This window comes from Amblyomma mixtum, chromosome 6 (assembly GCF_055824585.1).
Source record: "Amblyomma mixtum isolate Tamu chromosome 6, ASM5582458v1, whole genome shotgun sequence".
Taxonomy (NCBI): Eukaryota; Metazoa; Arthropoda; class Arachnida; order Ixodida; family Ixodidae; genus Amblyomma; species Amblyomma mixtum.
Genome location: NC_143017.1, coordinates 102,252,608 through 102,273,300, shown reverse-complemented (window position 1 = coordinate 102,273,300; position 20,693 = coordinate 102,252,608). Strand labels below are relative to the sequence as shown.

At 46.4% G+C, this 20,693-nt stretch overlaps 1 protein-coding gene across 5 annotated transcripts in view; it reads right to left on the bottom strand.

The window, feature by feature from the left end:
• Positions 1–20,693, bottom strand: part of Galphaq (G protein alpha q subunit) — a 47,299-nt gene that overhangs the window by 23,428 nt on the left and 3,178 nt on the right. For all 5 annotated transcript variants that reach the window (XM_089548558.1, XM_089548557.1, XM_089548560.1 and 2 more), the window contains 4 exons: positions 17,332–17,516; positions 12,322–12,476; positions 5,203–5,331; positions 2,643–2,772 (listed from right to left, as the gene is read on the bottom strand). In XM_089548558.1, coding sequence (XP_089404684.1) covers positions 2,643–2,772; positions 5,203–5,331; positions 12,322–12,476; positions 17,332–17,516 — 599 coding nt within the window. The remainder of the gene's footprint in view (positions 1–2,642; positions 2,773–5,202; positions 5,332–12,321; positions 12,477–17,331; positions 17,517–20,693) is intronic.

Below are 20,693 nucleotides of genomic sequence, written 5' to 3'. Positions count from 1 at the left end.
AGGAACTCTACCAAGCCTAGCCATCAATATGCTTCGCATCTGACTAGGCTTAACCTTAGCTAAGCCTCAGCCACTTTTTTAGCTTCAATACAAATAAGTAGTTTGCCGCACTTTCAATGCTGCGAAATTTCATTGCTGGCTGGAAATGAACCTAAGGAAAAACTTTTATCGCGCGACGGGAGTGGTTGAGCGGAGCGTGTGCCGAAGCGTGCCACCCAGCTTTCACATACAGAGTGCACAGGCAGACGCAAATACGATGATCAGAGTGGCAAGCACGCAGTTGGCCACACCATCTGGGGCAGTACAGGCGCAACACTAAGAGTGGACACACGGGCATTTTCGCAACCAAGCTCAGCATTCCACACCTTAGACGCGTCGATACGCGTCTATGACTCATTTCCCTTAAATGCGCTCATACGATATTTTTCGCAGCTTCTGAACATGAACTGTTGTAGTGTCACCTGGTACGACGTTGCAAAAGCAAAAGAGATGCTCAAATATATACGACATTCTCGTATATTTGACACAAGAGAGTCAAATACACAGGCTTCGATGGGGGCAGCTTTGGGAAATTGAGAAGCTATGTAATACAGAGGAATTCGCTACATGGAGGTTCGTTACATTAAAGTTTTAGCTACCTTCATGAAGGATTTGCTGGGTGCACGTCAATATGTCGTAAAATGTGGGTCATTGCATGAATGGGGCACACATAACTGGGGTTCCACTGTATTTAGATAGAAAGATTATTTCATGTGAAAAGTTTTAGTACGGTACATGAAAAACACATATTTTAAAATTCAGGTTGCAACTGTTCTCATTAAACACTGCTGCCCAATGGACATGCTATGCCCCTTTTTCAGAAATGAAAGAGAACAATGTGCCTAGGAAGATATGCAGCACACTTGTTTGACTGTCTTGGACCAGTAACGGTCAGCAGCATGCAAGCTCACACGGCCACACGCCCGTGTCACACTGCAGAAACACAACAGTGACATTACCCAAACACGTTCGCTAGCGAGCTGTCAACAAGTCACCTAACCAAATCGTTCCACAACTTCTTGTCACAACAGGAACGGCAGAGAAACAAGAGAGGTTGCTGGGGTGTTGCCTCAATGAGACAGCTTTCGGGAACCAGAACAATAAATAGTTTGTGGACCCAGTTTGCCCTTTTCGCCAGCCGGACGAATTTCCTTGAGACACCGCACCAACCAAAGCAAGCACTTTGCGATGATTCACCGCTTTTGTGCCTTTCGTGCTTGGAAACGTCGTTTCAATTGCAAAAGTGCAAAAAAAGAATGTTTCCTTTCGTCTCAATGCTGTCTGCCACGGTACGGAGTCTTGCAGACGGGCACACACAAACAGGCAGGCTGCCGTGGCCCCTGGATGTAGCCACCATGGAAAAGCACGTTGCCTACGATCCACGTCACATTCTTGTCAGCAAGCATACACTTCTGACAAACGCGGCTCTGTGGGGAGCCAAAAGAAATGCCCTGTGCCTTGTGTAGGGACTGCCTGGGCCGCAAGCTAAAGTAGTTTCTTGACAAGGTTGCGAGCAAGTACCACCCATGCTTGAGCCGGCAGACGAGTGTGCCAGCTGCTCATGTGAACATGCCGCTGTCGTTCTCGCGCCGCCAGGAAAGTGACCTGATCGCAGAGGTTGAAGAGAGACGTTTTCTACAGGATATAACAGACTCAAAATATCAACGGCGTGGATATTCGCTCGGAGAAGAGATCACTGGCTGGGACCAGATTTCACAGGTGCGCGAGAGTTATATGTCGTACTATTTTTGAACATGAGATAAACAAGAAAGCGATGCTGCGTTCATTTCTTTGAAATAGCAACCAGCATAACTTTACTAGATTCCTATTTCATTGCAATAATGATGCACATAATTATACATTTTTTAGTACTCTTGACAGGGTGGAACAAATTTGATGAATATGCCGAGATTGCGACGTGATCTGTACTTACGGTGGTACATCTTATTATTTTACTTCAACAGGGCAGAAAGCCAGCCGGGGTGGTAATGCATTGTGGAACAGCAGCGCACAATACGAAATGCATAGAAGTAGGCGCAGGTCACAGAGAGTAGACGCATGGAGCCCGTGTTTCAAGTTTCGCATCAAGTTTTCGAAAGCGCCTTGCTCGGGTGCCCTTCACAGGCAGTGCATCACTCCTTTGGAGCATGGTTTCTTCTCCGGTTGTCATCCGAGCCAGAATCGACGGCGCAGTAGAGCAGCAATGTTGCTGCTCAGCAGCCGCCCGCGCATGGTGATAGTTTGTCCAATATCCTCCAAACCCACCAGTAACTACGGCAGCGCACTCCAGTTTCCGCGGCTGTGCACACGCACGGAGGAGAGCGCACGAGCAAGAGCAGAGAAGCGGCGGGGAACGCGACGGAACTAGTTTCTGGTGCGACGGAGTTTCTGAACAAGTGGCGCACATATGGCCGACGCATGCTGGCGGGTGACAGTGACATGTTTCTCCATCGTTCCCGTTGCCACGGCAAGACAGGATCGCCAACCCGACAAAACCACTGTGTTGTCGGACGGTTTGGCCAACTGTTTCCGCAATGTGACTCGGGCTTCAGAAAGAAACAAACAAAGAGGGCCACAAGAGACAATGAATTAAAAACACATACCTCATTGTCCGATTCAAAAAGAATCTGGTCATATTCACTTAAGGCTACTAGGAATATAATAGACGTCACATTCTCAAAACAGTGGATCCATTTCCTCCGCTCAGATCGCTGGCCACCGACGTCCACCATTCTGCAAAGAAAAAGAAAAGAATGCTTCAACTCAACTTTAGACAAATATTATAAACTAAAAAGAGTTCAAGCCTCAAACTCTTTGACTCCCTAAAGCACATCCACTTTGCGTTATGTTTTTTTTTGAGCTAGAAATCACAATTTGCTTATTATGAAACACTAAAGCCACATGAAGTGAAATATGTGCGAACCTAGCAGACACTGGGATCACACCACAACTACCAGGAAGAGGGTGAAACAAAAACACGTGACACATATAGCAGCAAATATCACAAGGGAGCTGAGTGTCAATGCATGCTCCATGCGAGAGCATAATGATTCTCGGGAAAAGAGATAACAACCATATCAGGCACACAACACAAGTAGACCAAGCAGAATAGTTAATACCCCTGTCACACTAGCAAATTTAATGTCACTCGAATCGAATGACATTAGCACCTAATGTCATTAATCGACTGCTACACGGGAAGATGCAATGTCATTAGGTTCGAATGACATTCACCATCGAATGAGTTGGGGGAACTCACTCGCATTCGATCTCAAACCGAATGCGTACTCTGGATACCAGATACGCAGCAGGAACAAGCGACGTGAAAAAATAATGTGCACACTGCCAAACCTAGAAAGTGCATTTATTTAGTTCTGCTGAAAAAAGTTAATGCTGGTGTGAATCTGTTCACACTAGAGGCTGTCATGGACAGCTATTACTCTCGGTCTCAGCAGCCTACAGCAGCGGCCGAGCGTGAAGCAGCGTCTTTCCCGCGACCTTCGGTTATTTTGGGATGCGTGATTCTTGCTGGTTGGCGTGCCATGTTCGTTAAGCTCGAGGTACCTAAATATGTAACTTAGCAGTTCACCTTTTGGAAGTCATTTCCAAGCTCCGCGCGTGTCCGCGCGCCGTGTCAGCCATTTTGGTTGTTTACATTTATCGGATTTGTGGTTGAATTTGTACTTGGCTTGGCTTTTGATGGCTAAAGTGGTGCAGAATGGCCGCAAATAATATTTTAAGCTTATAATGCGGCACACAAATGTTCTCACCCGCTTTTGAAACACTGCACAACAATTTCAAACATCTTTTATGTGCGCTGATGTCATTCAGTTGACTATTTTTTTTTTTCACTGATCGTCGACGCCATCATTTTCGAATGACATTATTTTTTCCCGTGTAGCGCCGTAAGAGACCAAATGACATTCGATGCATCGAATGCCATTAGGTTCGAATGACATTAAATTTGCTAGTGTGACAGGGGTACAACTCTGTCATTACCACGTCAACATACACCAATCAACGGTGATCGATGGAGTCTAAGCATAATTTTGGCCCACTGGAGCCGCCAATAACTTGTTGCGCCACCTAGTGGGTAGTTTAGAGACTGTACTTTCATTGTATACATAACTTGTATTTTTCTCAGAAGACAGCAATTTCTGAAAGACTCACGAAGTTAAGGTTATAATGCAGTATGCTCACAACAGAGTGTTAGCCGAGGGGATGGCACGCTCAAAAAAATTGCACTTCGTGCGATTCTGCTCCATCTTAGGCAGATGAAACTGTGCAGATGAAACTGCGTCACCTTAGCATGAAATGCCGGCAGCCATCCGCCTTTAAGTTTCGTTTCCATTTAGGTCTGTTAGTTCATTCCTGGAGCCATTTCACGCATCGCTGGTTTCGCTGGTTTCTGTAGTGTCTCGACAGTATATGGGCAAGATTTACTTCCACATGCCCAAAGAAGAATCGTGTTCCAGTCCAGTAAAAATCTGGGCATCGACCTAGAACTGACATTGTAGTAACCCGAGGCAGTTCATGAACGCTGTGGACGTCCTCCGACTGGTCCCAAAACTTCCAGTCGCTTTATGTCTCTGTGCTGTTCATTTATCTTTTACGTCGTTTATTCCTTCCTGTACTGCTGCGCTCGTGGGTGCACCATTACAGGTGCTCTCGCATTTCTGTGCCCCCACCCTTCAAAGATAGGTAACCTCGTTTCACACAAGTGCGCTGTCTTGATAGCACAGACGTTCACAGGCACGAGCATGAAAGCAGCGCTACATGTGCTCCAGTAGGCAAAAAGCAAGGAAAAAAATATCTGACAAGGTGGGACTATAACATGAGCGCTTCATCCCTCGCCCTAAAAAGAGGAGGAGAAAGGGAAATTTCGCTTCTGACAGCTACTTGCCCAGACAGATGAAGGAAAAGAACCCGAAGGGGCCACGGCACGAAGAAACAAGGCAATATCACTAGACGTGATAACTAACTGCGCTGTTAAAGCCTTTTTCAAAAAAAATTGTAAAGCCATGCATTCCAAGAATAATGCCCACCAACTACGGGAGCATAGTGAATTTTTTACCACCGCACAGATCAGGGCCTTTTGACCACCAGAAGAAAAAAAGGTAGGCAGGAGAAAGAGATGGAAAAAGGCAGTGCACTATGACTCACCTGAAAATGATGGAGTCCAAATCGAACGGGTACTCGATGATGCCCGTGGTGGGCACTCGTACCCGCAGGATGTCCTGTTGTGTGGGAAGGTAGTTCGCGGCAGCTATTCTGTCCACGTCCGTTAGGTAGCTGTGCAGTGACAGAAAATACACATTTTCAGTGCTCTAGTAAGCAAAAAACAAGAAAGAATGAAATTCAGAGGACAATCAATGTTCAGTCACCGACCGATTTTTCGGACTCGGCGGGACCCGGAAAATGGTCCAAAGAATCGAGCAGTCCGAAAAATCCGCGAACTTAAAAAAAAAAACTTTTCTGCGAAAAACCGGCTTTCAAAATCACAAAAATCGCCGCTCCCCATGTTCCACCTACAAGTAATAATATTAGCCTCTATCCGAGTCATAGCCATGCTTGCGTCATGTCAGAGTCATAGCCATGCTTTCGTCAGACCCCGATGGGTAACCCATGGGAAGGCGCGAGCGGAAGCGAGCACCTCCGAATGCAGTCCCCCCTCCCCACCTCTACCGCGTTTGCTGCCCCGCACAGAAAGGGGGGGGGGGGGTCCAAACCACGGCTGACGCTGCAGCTGTCCCATTGTCCCGTTGTACCATTTTCAATGCATTCGCACGCTCTTTGTAGGCCATCTCAAAGGCAACGAAGAGCATCCCATTATCTCGTATGGCAACGATGGAGAACAAATAGCCAAGCCCATCCAAGCCAGTCCGATTGCGCCCGCCGATTCCGTTTAAATCCAAGACGGCGCCTTTCACGGTGGCGGGGATTGAGTTGGTTGTGACTGCAATGCCTGCTTGTGTCTATACAGTTGAACCTCGATATAACGAACCTCGATAGAACGAAGTTCGCGCTGCAACAAACTTTTTTTGTTTCAGTTTCTTGCTTCCACTGAAATGCATGTATTTTGTCCCTCGATTTAACGAAGTGGTTTCGCGCCGCAGTTTTGATGCAACGAAGTTTTCGGCAGCACAGAAAAACTATTTTGGAACTCTGCTACTTTTTAAAGTCAATTCAAATTTTATTTGTAAAAACGTTTTTGTAGAGGAAAATGTTTCCCCACTGCTGTGCCCCGGGTGCACAGACGTGTATATAGTGCCCCTCTGACGTTTCCACGTCTAGAGCAATGTTGTCAATCCAATCCAATCCAAGCCTAGAGCGTCTCGTTGTCGTTGGCACGGGAAGGCACGCTGCGGCAGTCATTTCTTTCTCTGATCGTGGTGCTCTTTTGTACAACAATGAGTGGTGCGCCCCGGAAGAGGAAAGTGATTTCTCTTGATCTTAAAGCGAAAATGATCAAAGAAGTAGCTGCCGGCGAGAAGAAAAAGAAAGTGGCGGACAGGTACGATATAACGCTGAGTACCCTTTCGACCATTTTAAAGGCGAAGGCCAGCATAATGTGCACTGTCAGCGACAGCGGCCTGAGCGTTACAAGGAAGAGGCTGAAAACGGCTACGTATGGTGACGTGGAGAAAGCCACAGTCATGTGGTTCATGGAAATGCGCGCTAAGAACATGTCTCTGAGTGGCGCCATACTTCAACAGAAAGCCCTGGACTTTGCAAGTGTGCTTGGGTGCGACAAATTTAAGGCTAGCAGCGGGTGGCTACAACATTTTAAAGAGCGCCACAATACCGTTGGCAAAGTTATCAGCGGTGAAAGTGCGAAGGCGAATGCCACTGGAGCTGCTGATTGGCTTCGTGACTGCATTCCAGGAATTCTCGCCCGCTATGACATCGCGGACATTTATAACGCCGATGAAACAGCTTTATTCTATCGCCTTTTGCAGAAGAAGACCCTGGCTCTGAAAAATGAACGTTGCCATGGCGGCAAACAGAGCAAGCAACGTCTAACTGCATTCCTATGTGCGAACATGGATGGAACTGATAAACACAAGCCGCTGGTTATCGGAGTTAGTGGAAGACCGCGTTGTTTCGTTGGAAGGCCGATGCCGTCAGTAATGCGAAGGCTTGGATGACACGAGCCCTGTTCAGTGACTGGCTTAAAGAGCTGGATAAGGAAATAGGCCAGCAGAACAGAAAAATTTGCCTTCTCCTGGACAACTGTTCAGCGCATCATGTTGACGTGGAGCTGTCAAACGTCGAAATGGAATTTTTTTCCCACAAGTTGCACATCTCTAATCCAGCCACTGGATCAAGGTGTAATAAACAACGTAAAGTGTGCTTACAAGAAGCGCGTGATCGAGAGAATTTTGCGCAACATGCGCTTTAAACGGGACACCAAGACTGACGTGTTTATGGGCATAGAAATGCTATCTGCGTCCTGGCAGTCTACGAGCAAGGAAACTATTGTGCTTTAGAAAGGCTGGCATAAAAGCTGTATGCGACTCTTTGGATGCGGAAGACAACGATGAAGCGAGCGAAGGAGAAGCGCTTGCATAGTAAGATTTCACTGATTAGTGGCAGCAGCTGAGCGACGAAGGCGGCGTTCCCGAGAATGTAAGCCTTACAGACTTCATCACCAGTGATGAATATGCTGTCACAACAGAAGAACTGGACGACACGGCAATAATTGAAAGCGTTCAAGAAAAATACGTTGTAGAGGACGGTGATGACATCGACCAAGGCATCGAGGAGGCAACGCAAGCGCTACAACAACAGAAGTACTCAATGCCATAGACATTTTGCGGAGGCATGCCGGCTTGCAAGAGCATGAACAAGCATTGGTAGTGGTAGCCACCTATGAACGCCTCATTACGCCGACGCTCATGAGCAAACGTCAGGCAAAAATACCCGACTTCATGACTTCATCATAGAGTTGATGCAGTCATGAAGTCAGTTGCCTTTTGCAAAGATTTGACAATAAAGGCTCTTCGTTTTTGAACTCGCGTCAATCTCGCCCAGTCGCAGTGGCTCTCGGTGGTTACGGCGCTGGAAAGCTGATCCAGACGCGGCAGCTGCGTTTCGATGGAAGCGAAATGCAAGGCGCCCGTGCATTGCGTGATGTAACGCAAGTTAAACCGCATGTGGGCGTAATTTTCGGAGCCCTCCGCTACGCTCTGTTCTGTGAAGTTACAGTCGACAGTCAGTAAATCGCACCCCGCACCGCATGCACCGCACAAAGCCAGCCTAACCACCTGCGCTATTTTGCGGGGCCTCCTACTTGCACGTCCCATTCCCATCAGCCCCCGAGAGAGCACGTGATGGATTGCAGTGTTGCTTGACGCCATTAATGGATTTCCGCTCCGCTCGGTTTCGTTTTCGGTGATGCCGTACGCTTCGTGGCATGTCTTCGCAGCAACACGCGAAGCTCACTTTAATTTTTCAATGGCGGCATTTATCTCTCAGTAAAGATTTCGAGATGCCCGCAATTCGCTGAGAAAACACTAAGGTAATGGCTAACAAAATGCACGGCGCCGCAGGAAGCAGCTCGGCTCGAAAGAAAATTTCAACTGAAGCAATATTTTGAGATTTGCGATTTCGAGGTAACGAAGCTTGACTGAACTACTAGTGCCGCTCTATTTGCTTGTCGTTTCTTCTAAAATCGGTTGCAATATCGTCACGAACACACATGAGTGGAATAAAACAGAATAACGAATGTTGTTTGAACGCACAATTTCATTAGCGGCACTGAAAGACAAAAACCTCGATGCAACGAAGTTCGCGATATAACGAAGTTTTCCCCCGAAACGTACTGCTTCGTTATATCGAGGTTCAACTGTATTAGGCTGAAATAACAAACTTTCGGTTGAAAAACGACCTCCGCAGTATTGTTTGCGTCTATTTTAGTCTGAAAATTCAAACTTTTAGACTCCACAAAGTCCAAAATATCGGTCGGGAAAATGTACACGTTCCTATGAGGTGCGCGACAGTGCCTCAGCAAAGCACGAAAAGTCCGAATTACTGGAGTCTGAAAAATCGGTCGGCTATTGTAAGCGATGCGGCAAAAATGTTCTCTTTTTATGTTCTGTTTGGGTAGCGAATGACTGAAACGTACATTTATTGAAGGTTGATTAAAAAGCAATTCATGCCGTACTCTCTCCATCCACCCCCCCCCCCCCCCCCCCCCCCACTCTCTTCCTCTTCTCCCCTGAAAGCGGAGAGGATATTCATCTTTCCACTTTGCCAACTGCCAACCAAGGCTTCAGATAGACAGATTTTTCTAATGCTGTCACACAGAAAAAGGAGACAGAAAAAGAGACACAGAAAAAGAGAGAGGATCAGAGAGAAAGAAAATTGTGGGCGACAGACGTGATTGGTCCAGTAGAGTGTGTGTTAGCACTGGCGTTCCACCCGGACGGAGAAGCAGCTGCCACTGACAGGTTAAAATCATGCACGCCGTACCCCCTTTCCACTTTTCCCGGACCCATCACCTCCTACCCTCTCCCTCTTCTCTGAAAGTGGAGCAACCTGCCAACCGAGGCTTGAGGCAGACAAATTTTTCCAACACGGGGATTGTGATGCTAATGCATTAACAACAGGAAGGAACATTTACCACCGCCCACATACTCCGGCTCCACACAAATGGCACAGAACACCAAGAGAGATGCACAAATTCGCTATGAGGCGACAAGTGCAATAAAACCAATTCCTTCTATAGCTGTCTTGCTGCCACTACGCTCAGAAGAAATTGTCCCGGTTCAAATGAAATTACGTTTCACTGTTTATATCTGTTACTCGTCAAAGACTGTTACATTAAATAACTTCAGTGATGAGGCAGATGCTTCGAAGGGGCATTCACTTTTGGCAACCTCGGTGAATAAACCCTTTGCAGCCCCTAGTCAGGCCCCTTCCAACAATCCAACACAGCCATTCCAGCCAGCTGTCAGGAACTGCCCGACAAGCTTTTCAGTGGATGAACAGACAATGTATGAAATGCACAGCGCCATCTCTTGGCACTGCAAGAACATGTTGGTTCGGCTGAGAAAACAACACCACTGCCTGGCATTGGGTAAAGTCGGCTGCACTTCGTGTGGAAGGTGAAATGACGATGCCCTCTGCGGCTCCTGAACACATCATATACAGTTGAGCTTCTCGTTTACTATTTTTTTACTTTGCTTGAACATTTTAATAACACCAAATACAGTATTGTGTAAGCGGGCCGACCCATTTACAGCTTCTGTTTGCTGCACTGATCATTCACAAAGCTTTATGGGTGAAACGTTTTCAAACTGCAATATGGACCTTACTATTTGTTGTCTCTGATTAAAAGAGGTGCCAATTTCATACATTAAAGCTCTCTCGCAGCGCATGATCGATCGGACAAAAACATATCGACACAATTAGATGTCGCAAGTTTTTCTCAGCCAGCGTATACCGGTGTTGCTCAAGCATGTAGTCCGGCCACAAGGAAGGGCTCTCTATAATATACTGGCAAATCATGGTCATTGCGCACTCAGTGCACTCCAGCTATCTACAAACCTTGATCGGTCGAGCCATGATGTGTACTATCATCCATTTACAGAACCATGCACTGATTACAGCTCAGTTCTCTACATATTCAGTTTCGCCCGTGTTCAGTTATCTTAGAAGTGCAAGCAAAACTCTCCTGACCATGCAGCTGTCGCAAGATGCCAGACAGTGTATTCTGTTAATGCCATGTGATCGATTATCAGCATGCTATGCGCGTTAATGCGACTGTGTAATACAGTCATGCCCCGTTAGTATGACCACAGTTGATATGGAAGACTCGAATCATGGGCAATTTTTCTGGGGACCAAGCTCCGTCAATGCATTTACGTACTGTTAAAATGGAAACTCGCCGTCTGGAGAATGTAAAGGGTGAAAAGGCAGAGCCCACTGGGGCCGATGTATTTCTGTCATGTTAATAAAGCGATCAAAACCGAATCTCAACCAACCCAACCAGATGTTTCCTTTCCTGTATTTTTAAAGCAGGACACCAGTGAAAGGCAGTGCAAAAGTGCCAAGACATTTGTGACGGCCTTTTTTACTTTTGGTGCACTCATGTTTTACAGTGCCAACGTACCCAACTGACGTTTCTTACAGTTTACTGTATTTGATGAATTTATGAGAAGAATGTAAAGCCGCTTTCAACTGCTACCAGCAACTAAGTACGGATATGTACTAGCGGTCCTTGAAACACAAAGAATCGCAGTAGAAGATGTGCCATCATGCAATGAGATGCCATCACGCATGTGTACCAGGGGCTCCAAAATACAACGCAAAGATAATGATGACCAGAATAACACACTTTGAACTCCCAAGGTGTCATCTAATTTCCACTTCACTATTTCCACCATGCACTGAAGCAGAACTTGCCGTAGAAACGCCTGTAAGGACCGCACCCGTTTACGGGCTGTACCCCGTTTTCCCGAAGGAAAAATTAAAAAAAAAAAAAGATCCATTTAAGCGGCACACTCAAACTTTCCACGACCCACGCGGAAATAGCCTTCGAAATGCGCGCACACAGGAGCTTCCAGGTGCCGTCCACGAATAGCGCCCGAGGCCGCGGGTCGTCATCATCGTCAACATTTTCCTCCGCCGCAAGCTTACGCTATCCATATAAACATCGGTACCACCAGCTCAAGCTTTTTGTGGCTGTCAAAGGCACGGGAGTTGTGGTAGCGTGGTAGTTCACCGTAGCAGTGGCTTTCGTGTGCTGCTGCCAAGCATTGCAATTTTAGCACGATGGGCAAGCACCTCAATAGCTACATGGCTGAGATTTTGCCCTTGAACAAGGCAAGCTAGCGGCGGGCAGGAAATTCGGCGTGGACAAGAAGTGTGTCCGACAATGGTGCAACCAGAAGGATGGACGCATTGAGGAACAAAAGCTGCAAAAAGTGCGCTTTCCGAGGCAAGCCATGCAAGTTTCCCAGACTGGAAGAGCTGCTCTGTTATGTGAAGGAAATGCGGAACTGCTATGCGTTGACAACAGACATGCTGCATGACTCTTTGTGGGATAAGCATGCACGAGAGCACAGCACCAGCTCGAAGTCCAAAGACTCCGCGAGTGACAACTGAATGTAGAATAAATGCTGTTCATTCCCCTGTGTACATAGCCGCATCCCAAAAATTGGCCCTCGAATCAAGAAAAAAAAGTGCGGCCCTTACATGCGTTTATACGGTACCCCGCACAGCCCAGTTGCACAGCATTAGAAGGCCAAATACGAGAAACGGAGCTCAGCGACTCACTATTTGGCAGAATCTGTCAGCTGGTACTCGCGACGCCTGTCGTAGCACTCCTGGATGCCCGCATCAGCCCACAGCTGTTTGATCGCATCCACATAGGGCTTCTCAAAGGTTGTGACTGTCTCGTAGTCCACAGACATCACCAGGTTGGCATTTTCCTGCAGGAAACACAGTGTCACATTGTTTGACAGCATCACATAAATGACCACACGGTATACATGAGACACTGAAAAATAACGCCACCAGAATCTTTCTCACTCCCAAGGACCATCTGCATCATGTGACCGGGGAAGGAGGGGGTGGGGGCACCCACTTGTCCCCGGCCAATATTCCTGCTGGCTAGCAGGTGAACGCAGCAGTTTTCAGATGTGGAAGACTACTCTTACACCGTATGTGCCACAGAATGTCCCTCGTACAGTTACCACAGAGCCCAGTCTTGTTTGCATCCGCTTAAGTGGAATATGAGACTACCGAGAAGACTTAAGCTGAAATTCGGGAAAGGTGGTAAGTATTCATTGTGCACCAACAGCGAATCTTATCTGTGTTTCCGTTCCACCCCGTCTTTAATGCACTACTGGTGCAATACTGACTACGGAGAAGACAAATAAAAAAGAGAGGCTTGCGGACTTGCCCTGCTCCAACAATAGCAACTGAAATCACCAGAGCACTACTTGTGATTAACATGCCAGCACAGATCAAATCATAAAAAGAAAAGTGCTCAAGTATGGGGATCGATCAGCTCAGCACAATGAAATGAGAATGGTGCTAAGACCACCAGCACAACTTCTGGAATAACCAACTCTTTAGAATGTGGACTGTGCGGCTTTAACATCCCAAAGAAACTCAGACTAAGAGGGGTGTCGTAGTGGAGAGCTCCAGATTAATTTATATCACCTGGGATTCTTTAACATGCACAGACACCGCACAGAATACTGGTGTTTCTGTATTTACACCTCCATCAAAGTACCGCTGCCGTGGCAGGGATCGAACCCATGAACTTGGGATCAGCAGCCGAACGCCAAAGCCACGAGGCACCGCGGCGGGTCAGCTTCTTGGGAACACCAATATTTGAAGTAGGAATTTTACAGTAGTGCTTTCGTTTTTTTTCTCTCCGATTTTTCCGGCTGCAGTTTCTATTATTTTTTTAATGCAGCAAACTTTTTGCGGTGCTTATTTCAGAAAGGGCTCCGAACTAATTTTGCGCAGCTGGGGCTCTTTAACATGCACTGACATCGCATACCACAAGGGTGTCTTTACATTTTGCATCAATTGGAATGAAGCTGCCGTTGCCTGTATTCAATCCCACGCCCTTGGATACAGCAGCCAAATGCCACAGCCACCAAGTCATCATGGTGGGCACAGCACTGCTGTTTGTGGAACCTTCACTGAAACAAATACAGTCAAGCCCACTTATAACAATATTCAAGTGCCATGGAAATACCATTGTTATAACCAATAATTGTTATAACAGGGTTGTGCCGAAAAAAAAAAAGAAAGGATGACAAACTTCAGAGCATTTATTGACAGTAAATACCCAGAGGGGTTTGATTATTCTAATGCCTGTAAAAGCTCGTTAAATCGAACTTCAGGGAACCGGAACAATGTTCACCGTTCACCGATGACCAAAGCACCGCCATCACTGCGCCACCAGGAGCTTTGCGCACCTCCACGTCACAAAAATCAAGCCGGCTTTTTGGAAGCTATTCTTATGGGAAATTCAAGAAGCATGCAGAACCAAGGGTGCGGTGACAGCTGACAAGAGAAAAACCGCGCTGGCTGCATGCACGCGCGCTGCACTGACTGATTAGGGGTACGCATGGCGTGCGTAGCCAATGCAGCAATGCAGCAGCTCTCCTGACGCGATGACACCTGCCTCTTTTGCTTTCGTGGCGTTGCTGCGCCAGCTTAGTCCATTGGTCGGCCCCACACATGCACGCTTTTGTGTTGTAAGCATGGTTTTGCTGGTGTGGTTGTAGCATTTCTTTTCTTTTTCTGTAATGGTTGACACTCAATTACCAGATTTAATTGTTATAACCAATAATGTGCCTTGAGAGCATTGCTATAAGCAGTTTATTTTACCATAGAACACATGGCAAAGCTGATGGTGCCATGATCGACCATTGTTATATCCGATATATTGTTATAACCAGTATTGTTATAAGTGGACTTGACTGTAACATCAACAACCGAGGGGCCCTGAGACACTCTTCGAAGAAGGTGTGACTGCTGCACCAGTCCCTACCAGCAAGAATTTTTCTAATCTGCCGCGTAGAAACATTGTCGGGAATCAAAATCCACCCACAATTTTTGCACCTTTCCTTCTCTCTCATGATCCCCAACGTACTCAAAGTTAAGGCACATCTTCATCAGTCTAACCGAGTGGACATCATCATGTTCTTTCACTTCTCTACCTTTCTCATGAGACAGCTGCTTCTATACTACATTTAATACTTAGGGTGCCTCTCAGGGTACCTCTTCGCGCTGGCTACTTCCACTCCTGAAGAGTAGTTTGTCAATGTCCAAAATACATCTTTTGTGGTGACAAGCTCAAGCTGGCAACATCCTGGATTTCGTTGCACCTCTTACCAGGTGTTCGTGCTGTCCTTCACCGAGACCTCAAAAAGCAAGAGTGATAAGCGGCGTAGTGATACACAGTTGGCATGCCTATTTGCCCTTACTCCATTCAAGCACAAAAAGTAGTTCACCATCAGTAAATATCAGTGCCCAAAAAAATTCAGGGGGCACTTTGACTGTCTAAAGTGGGTAGAGGCGGACGAGTTTTCCGCACCACCTTCGCTGTTTCTGTGGCACCGGTGGCGTCACATATAATTGAGTACTAATTACTAAGTGATGACAAATCACTAATTAATAGTTAATTACTGATTAATGCCTGAATACGAATTAACTGCTAATTAATTACGCTTAGCGCTGCCAGGGAGTCCACGGAACACCACCCGTTCAGCGCGATGCCTTGCCCTTTGAACGCAACGCTTTTTGAGGAAAGGAAATGGCGCAGTAATTCTCTGTCATCTCGGTGGACACCTGAACCGCACCATAGAGGAAGGGAGGAAGTGGGAGTGAAAGAAGATAGATAAAGAGGAGCCGTAATGAAGAAAATGAAAATTGTATTTGAGGAAAGGAAATTACGCAGTAACTGTCTCACAAAATTCAGGGGGGCACTTTTTTGACCTAAAGTGTGGTCACTGATACCCCTAAGAGTGGAACGCGACAGCGTCTTGCAACGCTGCCAAGGTGTCCATAGAACGCCATCGCCCATTCGGTTCTACGCCTCGCTCGTCAGTAAATTGGTTTTTGAGGAAAGGAAATGTATCTGTCTCTCATTCGTCGGTGGACACCTAAACCTCGCGGGAAGGGAATGGAGGAGGATGAGAGTGAGTGAAGACACCGTATTCACTAGACGAGCCTTTGTTCATTCCAAACCATCGAGCTGGCTTGGCGGAGTGGATAGCATGCTCGTCTCTCACGCCGAAGACTGGGGTTCGATTCCTGAGCTCGACCAATTTCTTAATCGGTTTTATTTATTTATATGGCCTGACTAGTACAGCTAACTAGGCTAATTGGGTAATTAAGCAATTAACTAAGCTCAGTCCCACTTAATTGGAGCATCACTATACGATCCCTTCAATTGGTTGCATGGTTATTAGGCAAAGTACAATTGGCCCCGTTTGAAATTCGCGCACTGTGACGTCACGACCGTTTCCACCAATTGAAAAGCGTGACATTTTCTGTCGACAACTGCTGCTTACAACGATGAGATATTAAAGGCTTCCGCCTTAATAACTGAACACCCGACTTGTCCACAATTTGGAATGCCAAGCATGCTGTTTATGCCGCTAGGTGTTTTCAAGAAAACCTTTACCAAGGCTTTGAGAAGTGATTCATGGCAGAGAGAAGTGATTCATTGCCCAACTTGCGTAGCTTCCATAATGCTGCACGCGAAGTGTGAAACGGAGCATGGTCGTGTCATATGGGACTGGCCAGGAAACAGATGCTGCCCATCTGTGCTTCACAAATTCATTATTTTAGTTCCTATTCCACTTTAGCTACTGCATAACACCCAAGTAACCCCTAAAGATATCTGACAAATACCCATTTCGAAGCCTACACATGCAGATGCATTACACAAAGAGGGTGCAAGTTGTTTTAAGAAGTGGAATAAAAAGCAAGCAGCTTTCGAGCTTAACTTTACATTCTCTGCTGTGTGAAGAGGTGTATGTAATATTTAGCTGAGATGTTTGCGACAACACTATCTTACGCCTGGGAAAATTTATTTACAACATTCAAAAAGTGTTGTGTTGCAGGGTCCTTTTGAAAAGTGGTGACAACCTGCTAACCAAAGATAATGGTGTCTCCGGTGGAGAGCAGAGTGGGATCCCTATACCCGTTACACTGCTATTTTCAATGCCAGCTCAGCTGATAGGAAGTTTAACTGAATGCTTGGTTGGCAGTGTTGCAAAGCAGCGCCAACATCCGTTAAGCGCAACAGCGGTTCAGTTTAGTTGAGGTCAGGGATCCCAATCAAACCAGTAATCCGACAACAGGGTGCTCAACAGACAAACCTTCTGTTTCCTGCTGCCACACATTCTCAATTCAAGTGAAAGATAGCTCATCCTGGATAGCTCAACCCAAAATCGACAACACTGAGTTGAGCTGTCTATGCTTCCTCACTTTGACTAAACAGCCTTCATATGAGACAACAAGCTAATGTCAACCCAGCACGCCAACTCCAGTGGCCTCTGTTCAACCACCTGCTTGGAAAGTGCTCTAACCTGACATGCCCCGAAGCCCACTGAACAATGTGTTATGGGTCCACACCACCGTAACACTTCCAGTAACACTCCTCAAGAAGCCAACCCACACACTGGCTCCTCGGTTAAATGCACTTTTACCCTCACCCTTGTGTGTGTTCTTTCTTCATGCTTTGCCAGAGCACAGAAATCATAAGAGCATTACCATTCAGTCGCCTATAAATCTCGAAAGAGAGGGGCGCACCTGGTTTGTCGGATCGTGGAAGGGGATCTTCAGCATTTCCCGGGCCTTGACCATGCTCTGCATTGCCATGAAGATGTTCTGATAGACAAGCTTGATGAAGCCCTTTTTGTCCTCGTCATTGTAGCCATGGCCGTGGATGATTCGCATCTGCTTGATGAAGGTGCTCTTTCCCGACTCTCCTGTGCCTGCAGAAAGCAACGCCAGCCAAAAAAATACACTTGAGAAGGTGGGTGACATGAAAACCTTCAAAACAACTTCACCCCTCGAGGGTACGACAGCAGCAGCACAGAAAAGAGGCCCCTGCTGATCTCTTCAACAAAACACACATTGACTACTGTAAACTATCCAAATTTCACTATTTCTGCTAACAGCTTAAAATTCATAACGGCTTAGACCCACAAACAATTCGGACTCTGTCGAAAATTTGGTTCCACAACTGTTATGCTTCTTTTTGGGTCAATCTGGATTTAGAAGTTGCCACGCCAGCACAATGTTCTGTCATTATTCTAAAGAAATAGTGGCAAAAGAAAGATTGCTAATAAAGTGTTTTATTCCCATGATTAAACAATGCCCACCAAAGTGTACTGCATTTTAACAGCATCTTTGAGGCCCTCCAAATCCACGTGTAGCCATGGATTCATTCCCCTCGGATATGCTATTAAGGGGACACTCAGAAGAACCAACGAAAAGAAAAAGCTACCCTAGACAGTTAAATTAACTTCGGGGAACACTATCAGTCTTGTTTTCTGCATAAAATGATGACTGAATTAATGCAAAAATTTCCAATGAGATACCTGATTTCCTTACATCACTAGTCATGTTTATGACAAGCATCCATGACTTGGAGAATTGCACAAAACAAACAAAAACAAAAATGCTTTTCCCATTGATTAGGAGAACACTTTATCTGACAGATCTCAGTTACAACACTTAGCAGGTGGCACCACCATTTGCCATGAACACCACTTTGCCACACGTCACACTTACGGTGGCCTCGCAGTTCGGAAAGAGCATGAATGACCTTGAGAGAGCTTGTGTATGGCTTGTGCGTCTGAAGGTACTGTGCATGGAGACTTCGCACAGGCCAACTGGGTGGCATTCTCTTAACTTGACAATACTTGCAGTGCACCTTTCCTATTTCCCTACCAGTCCTACAGTGATCAAAACAGTTCCCAGATGAAAATCAATGAGCGAACCGTGGTAGGCGACGGGTTGGAAAACAGCCGCAGAGCCCCCTTAGTACATTCAGGAGCACCTGTCCAGCCTATTGCCTCCTTCTAGCAAGGCCAATCACAGCGGCATTTGTCAGCATGTTTTGAAATAGATGGTGGACATACAGCACGAATGACGATATGCTTATTGCGTGGCACGGCCTGCACAGCAACACTTCTAAGTCCATTGCAGGGAGGGGCTTTTTCAAAGAAAACACCAATGTTTTGAGAGCGGCATGACAACCGTCTATGAAGGCTGGCCCATGGTCGTCTCAATGCCATTATGAAGGGCAATCGGAGGGATACGGTGGGCGAGATTTTTGGTTTTCAACATTCACAGAACATGCATGCACACTGGGCAAGTGTGAGCTTTGAAATCTGTTTGTGATGTAAACGCACACTAAGAGTCAGCCAAATTTCTGTGCTGAAATTCATGTCTACACTATGAGTGTCTACAATGACGGTGAAGTAAGCACTTCGCTGCTATTCAAGAAGTGCACCTATAATGGTGAGGTCCAGTTCAGAGCATATATAGCAGTGTACGCTTTATTGTAAGAGTAATAAAGTTTACCAATCAACGTTTTCATTGCATGCAATCCTAAGCGCAGTCACAGACAAAAAAGTCTGCTAGAGGCAGGCTCGTGGAAATGTAATTTTGCACGGTCAGGTAAACCCAGTCAATTAAAAGCATAGAAGCATGAAGCTCCACGCCTGCTCCCCCAGATGGAATGAATACCAGTTGAATGGCTAGTGATGCCAAGTACAAATACTCTCCGAGGCTCCGCACCACATAAACATCTGTCCATAACTGTACACATGTTAGTGCCGAGCTCTCTAGCTAGTTATCAAACTGCGCATAGATCGTAGATAAAGTTCACATGATAAATTACCCAAGTTCCAAAACTGCCTTCTAAAACTGGCATTTCCAGCGGCTGTAGTCTGCGAACTGCTGACGCTTCACGTACAGTGCTTCAGCAGAAAGGCAAAGCGTCATAGCTGCTTTATTTACGTAACAGAATACTGTCATGCGCTCGCAGCACATATGGCAGACCCAGCGAGAATGCTTTGCACTTTTCACTGTAGGAATGTAGCGCTGCTTCGAATGCGCAAGACCTGGAATCTAGGCCGGTTAGCAGCAACGCGATGCGCAGTGATTCCGCTAGATTCAGTAGTAACACATCACTTTCAGCACATAGAGGTGACAAGTTGAGCTAGTTGAATGAATAGAAACGTTTAATTACCTCTCCAAAAATGACACTTCGGCCATCAGCACGGCTCTTGGGCTCGCTCGCTTGTCAAGCAATGTTTAAATTTCTTGGTCTGTTGGCAAACTTAAAGGTGCACTGAAGAGGAATCTGAACTCGCCTTTTTGCCGCGGGAACTCGATCTACACGTTCCGAGCATTCTTAGAAACATTGACTTATTGCCCTGTGTGGCCAATTTTTCTAATTAAATCGAATTAATGCCCGGCTCCCGCCTTTATTTTTGAATTCTCCCTCGTACGGTGGGCGGAGTCGACCAACGCGTGGAGTGCCTTTCAGCCAGCTCTGTGGAGGCTTTGCTTTTGCTTTATGTTGTTTTTTAGGTTTCCATGAATAAATAGTTTCATTCGCAGATAATATAGCCGCAAAACAAGCCCGCAGAAATAAAAATACGCGCGGACTATTTGCTTCTGCGGATTACTAAGTATTACTCCGCGCGTTGGTCAACTCCGCCCACCGTACGAGGGAGAATTAAAAAAAAAAGGCGGGAGCCGGACATTAATTCGATTTAATTAGGGAAATCGACCACACAGGTCCATAAATCGAAGTTTCTAAGAATGCTCAGAACGTGTAGATTGAGTTCCCGCGGCAGAAAGACGAGTTTAGATTCCTCTTCAGTGCACCTTTAAGCTGGGCACAAGGTGGGCCTCGATATAAGTGAATTCAGCATGCGGTAGCAGACCTGTACGCTGCACACCGCACCGGTGCCTTCCGCATCCCCACAGGTGAATGTTTTCGCAAAGCAGAACCTTTTCAGTGTGCACGCTCTTTACTGTTTCGTGCTGTTTATGGCGCATCCACTCGGTCACAATCAGCGACGTAACATGAAATACACTCACATTTCACAGGTCACGCGCATGACCACTGATATGGCGAATGCCGGCCACTA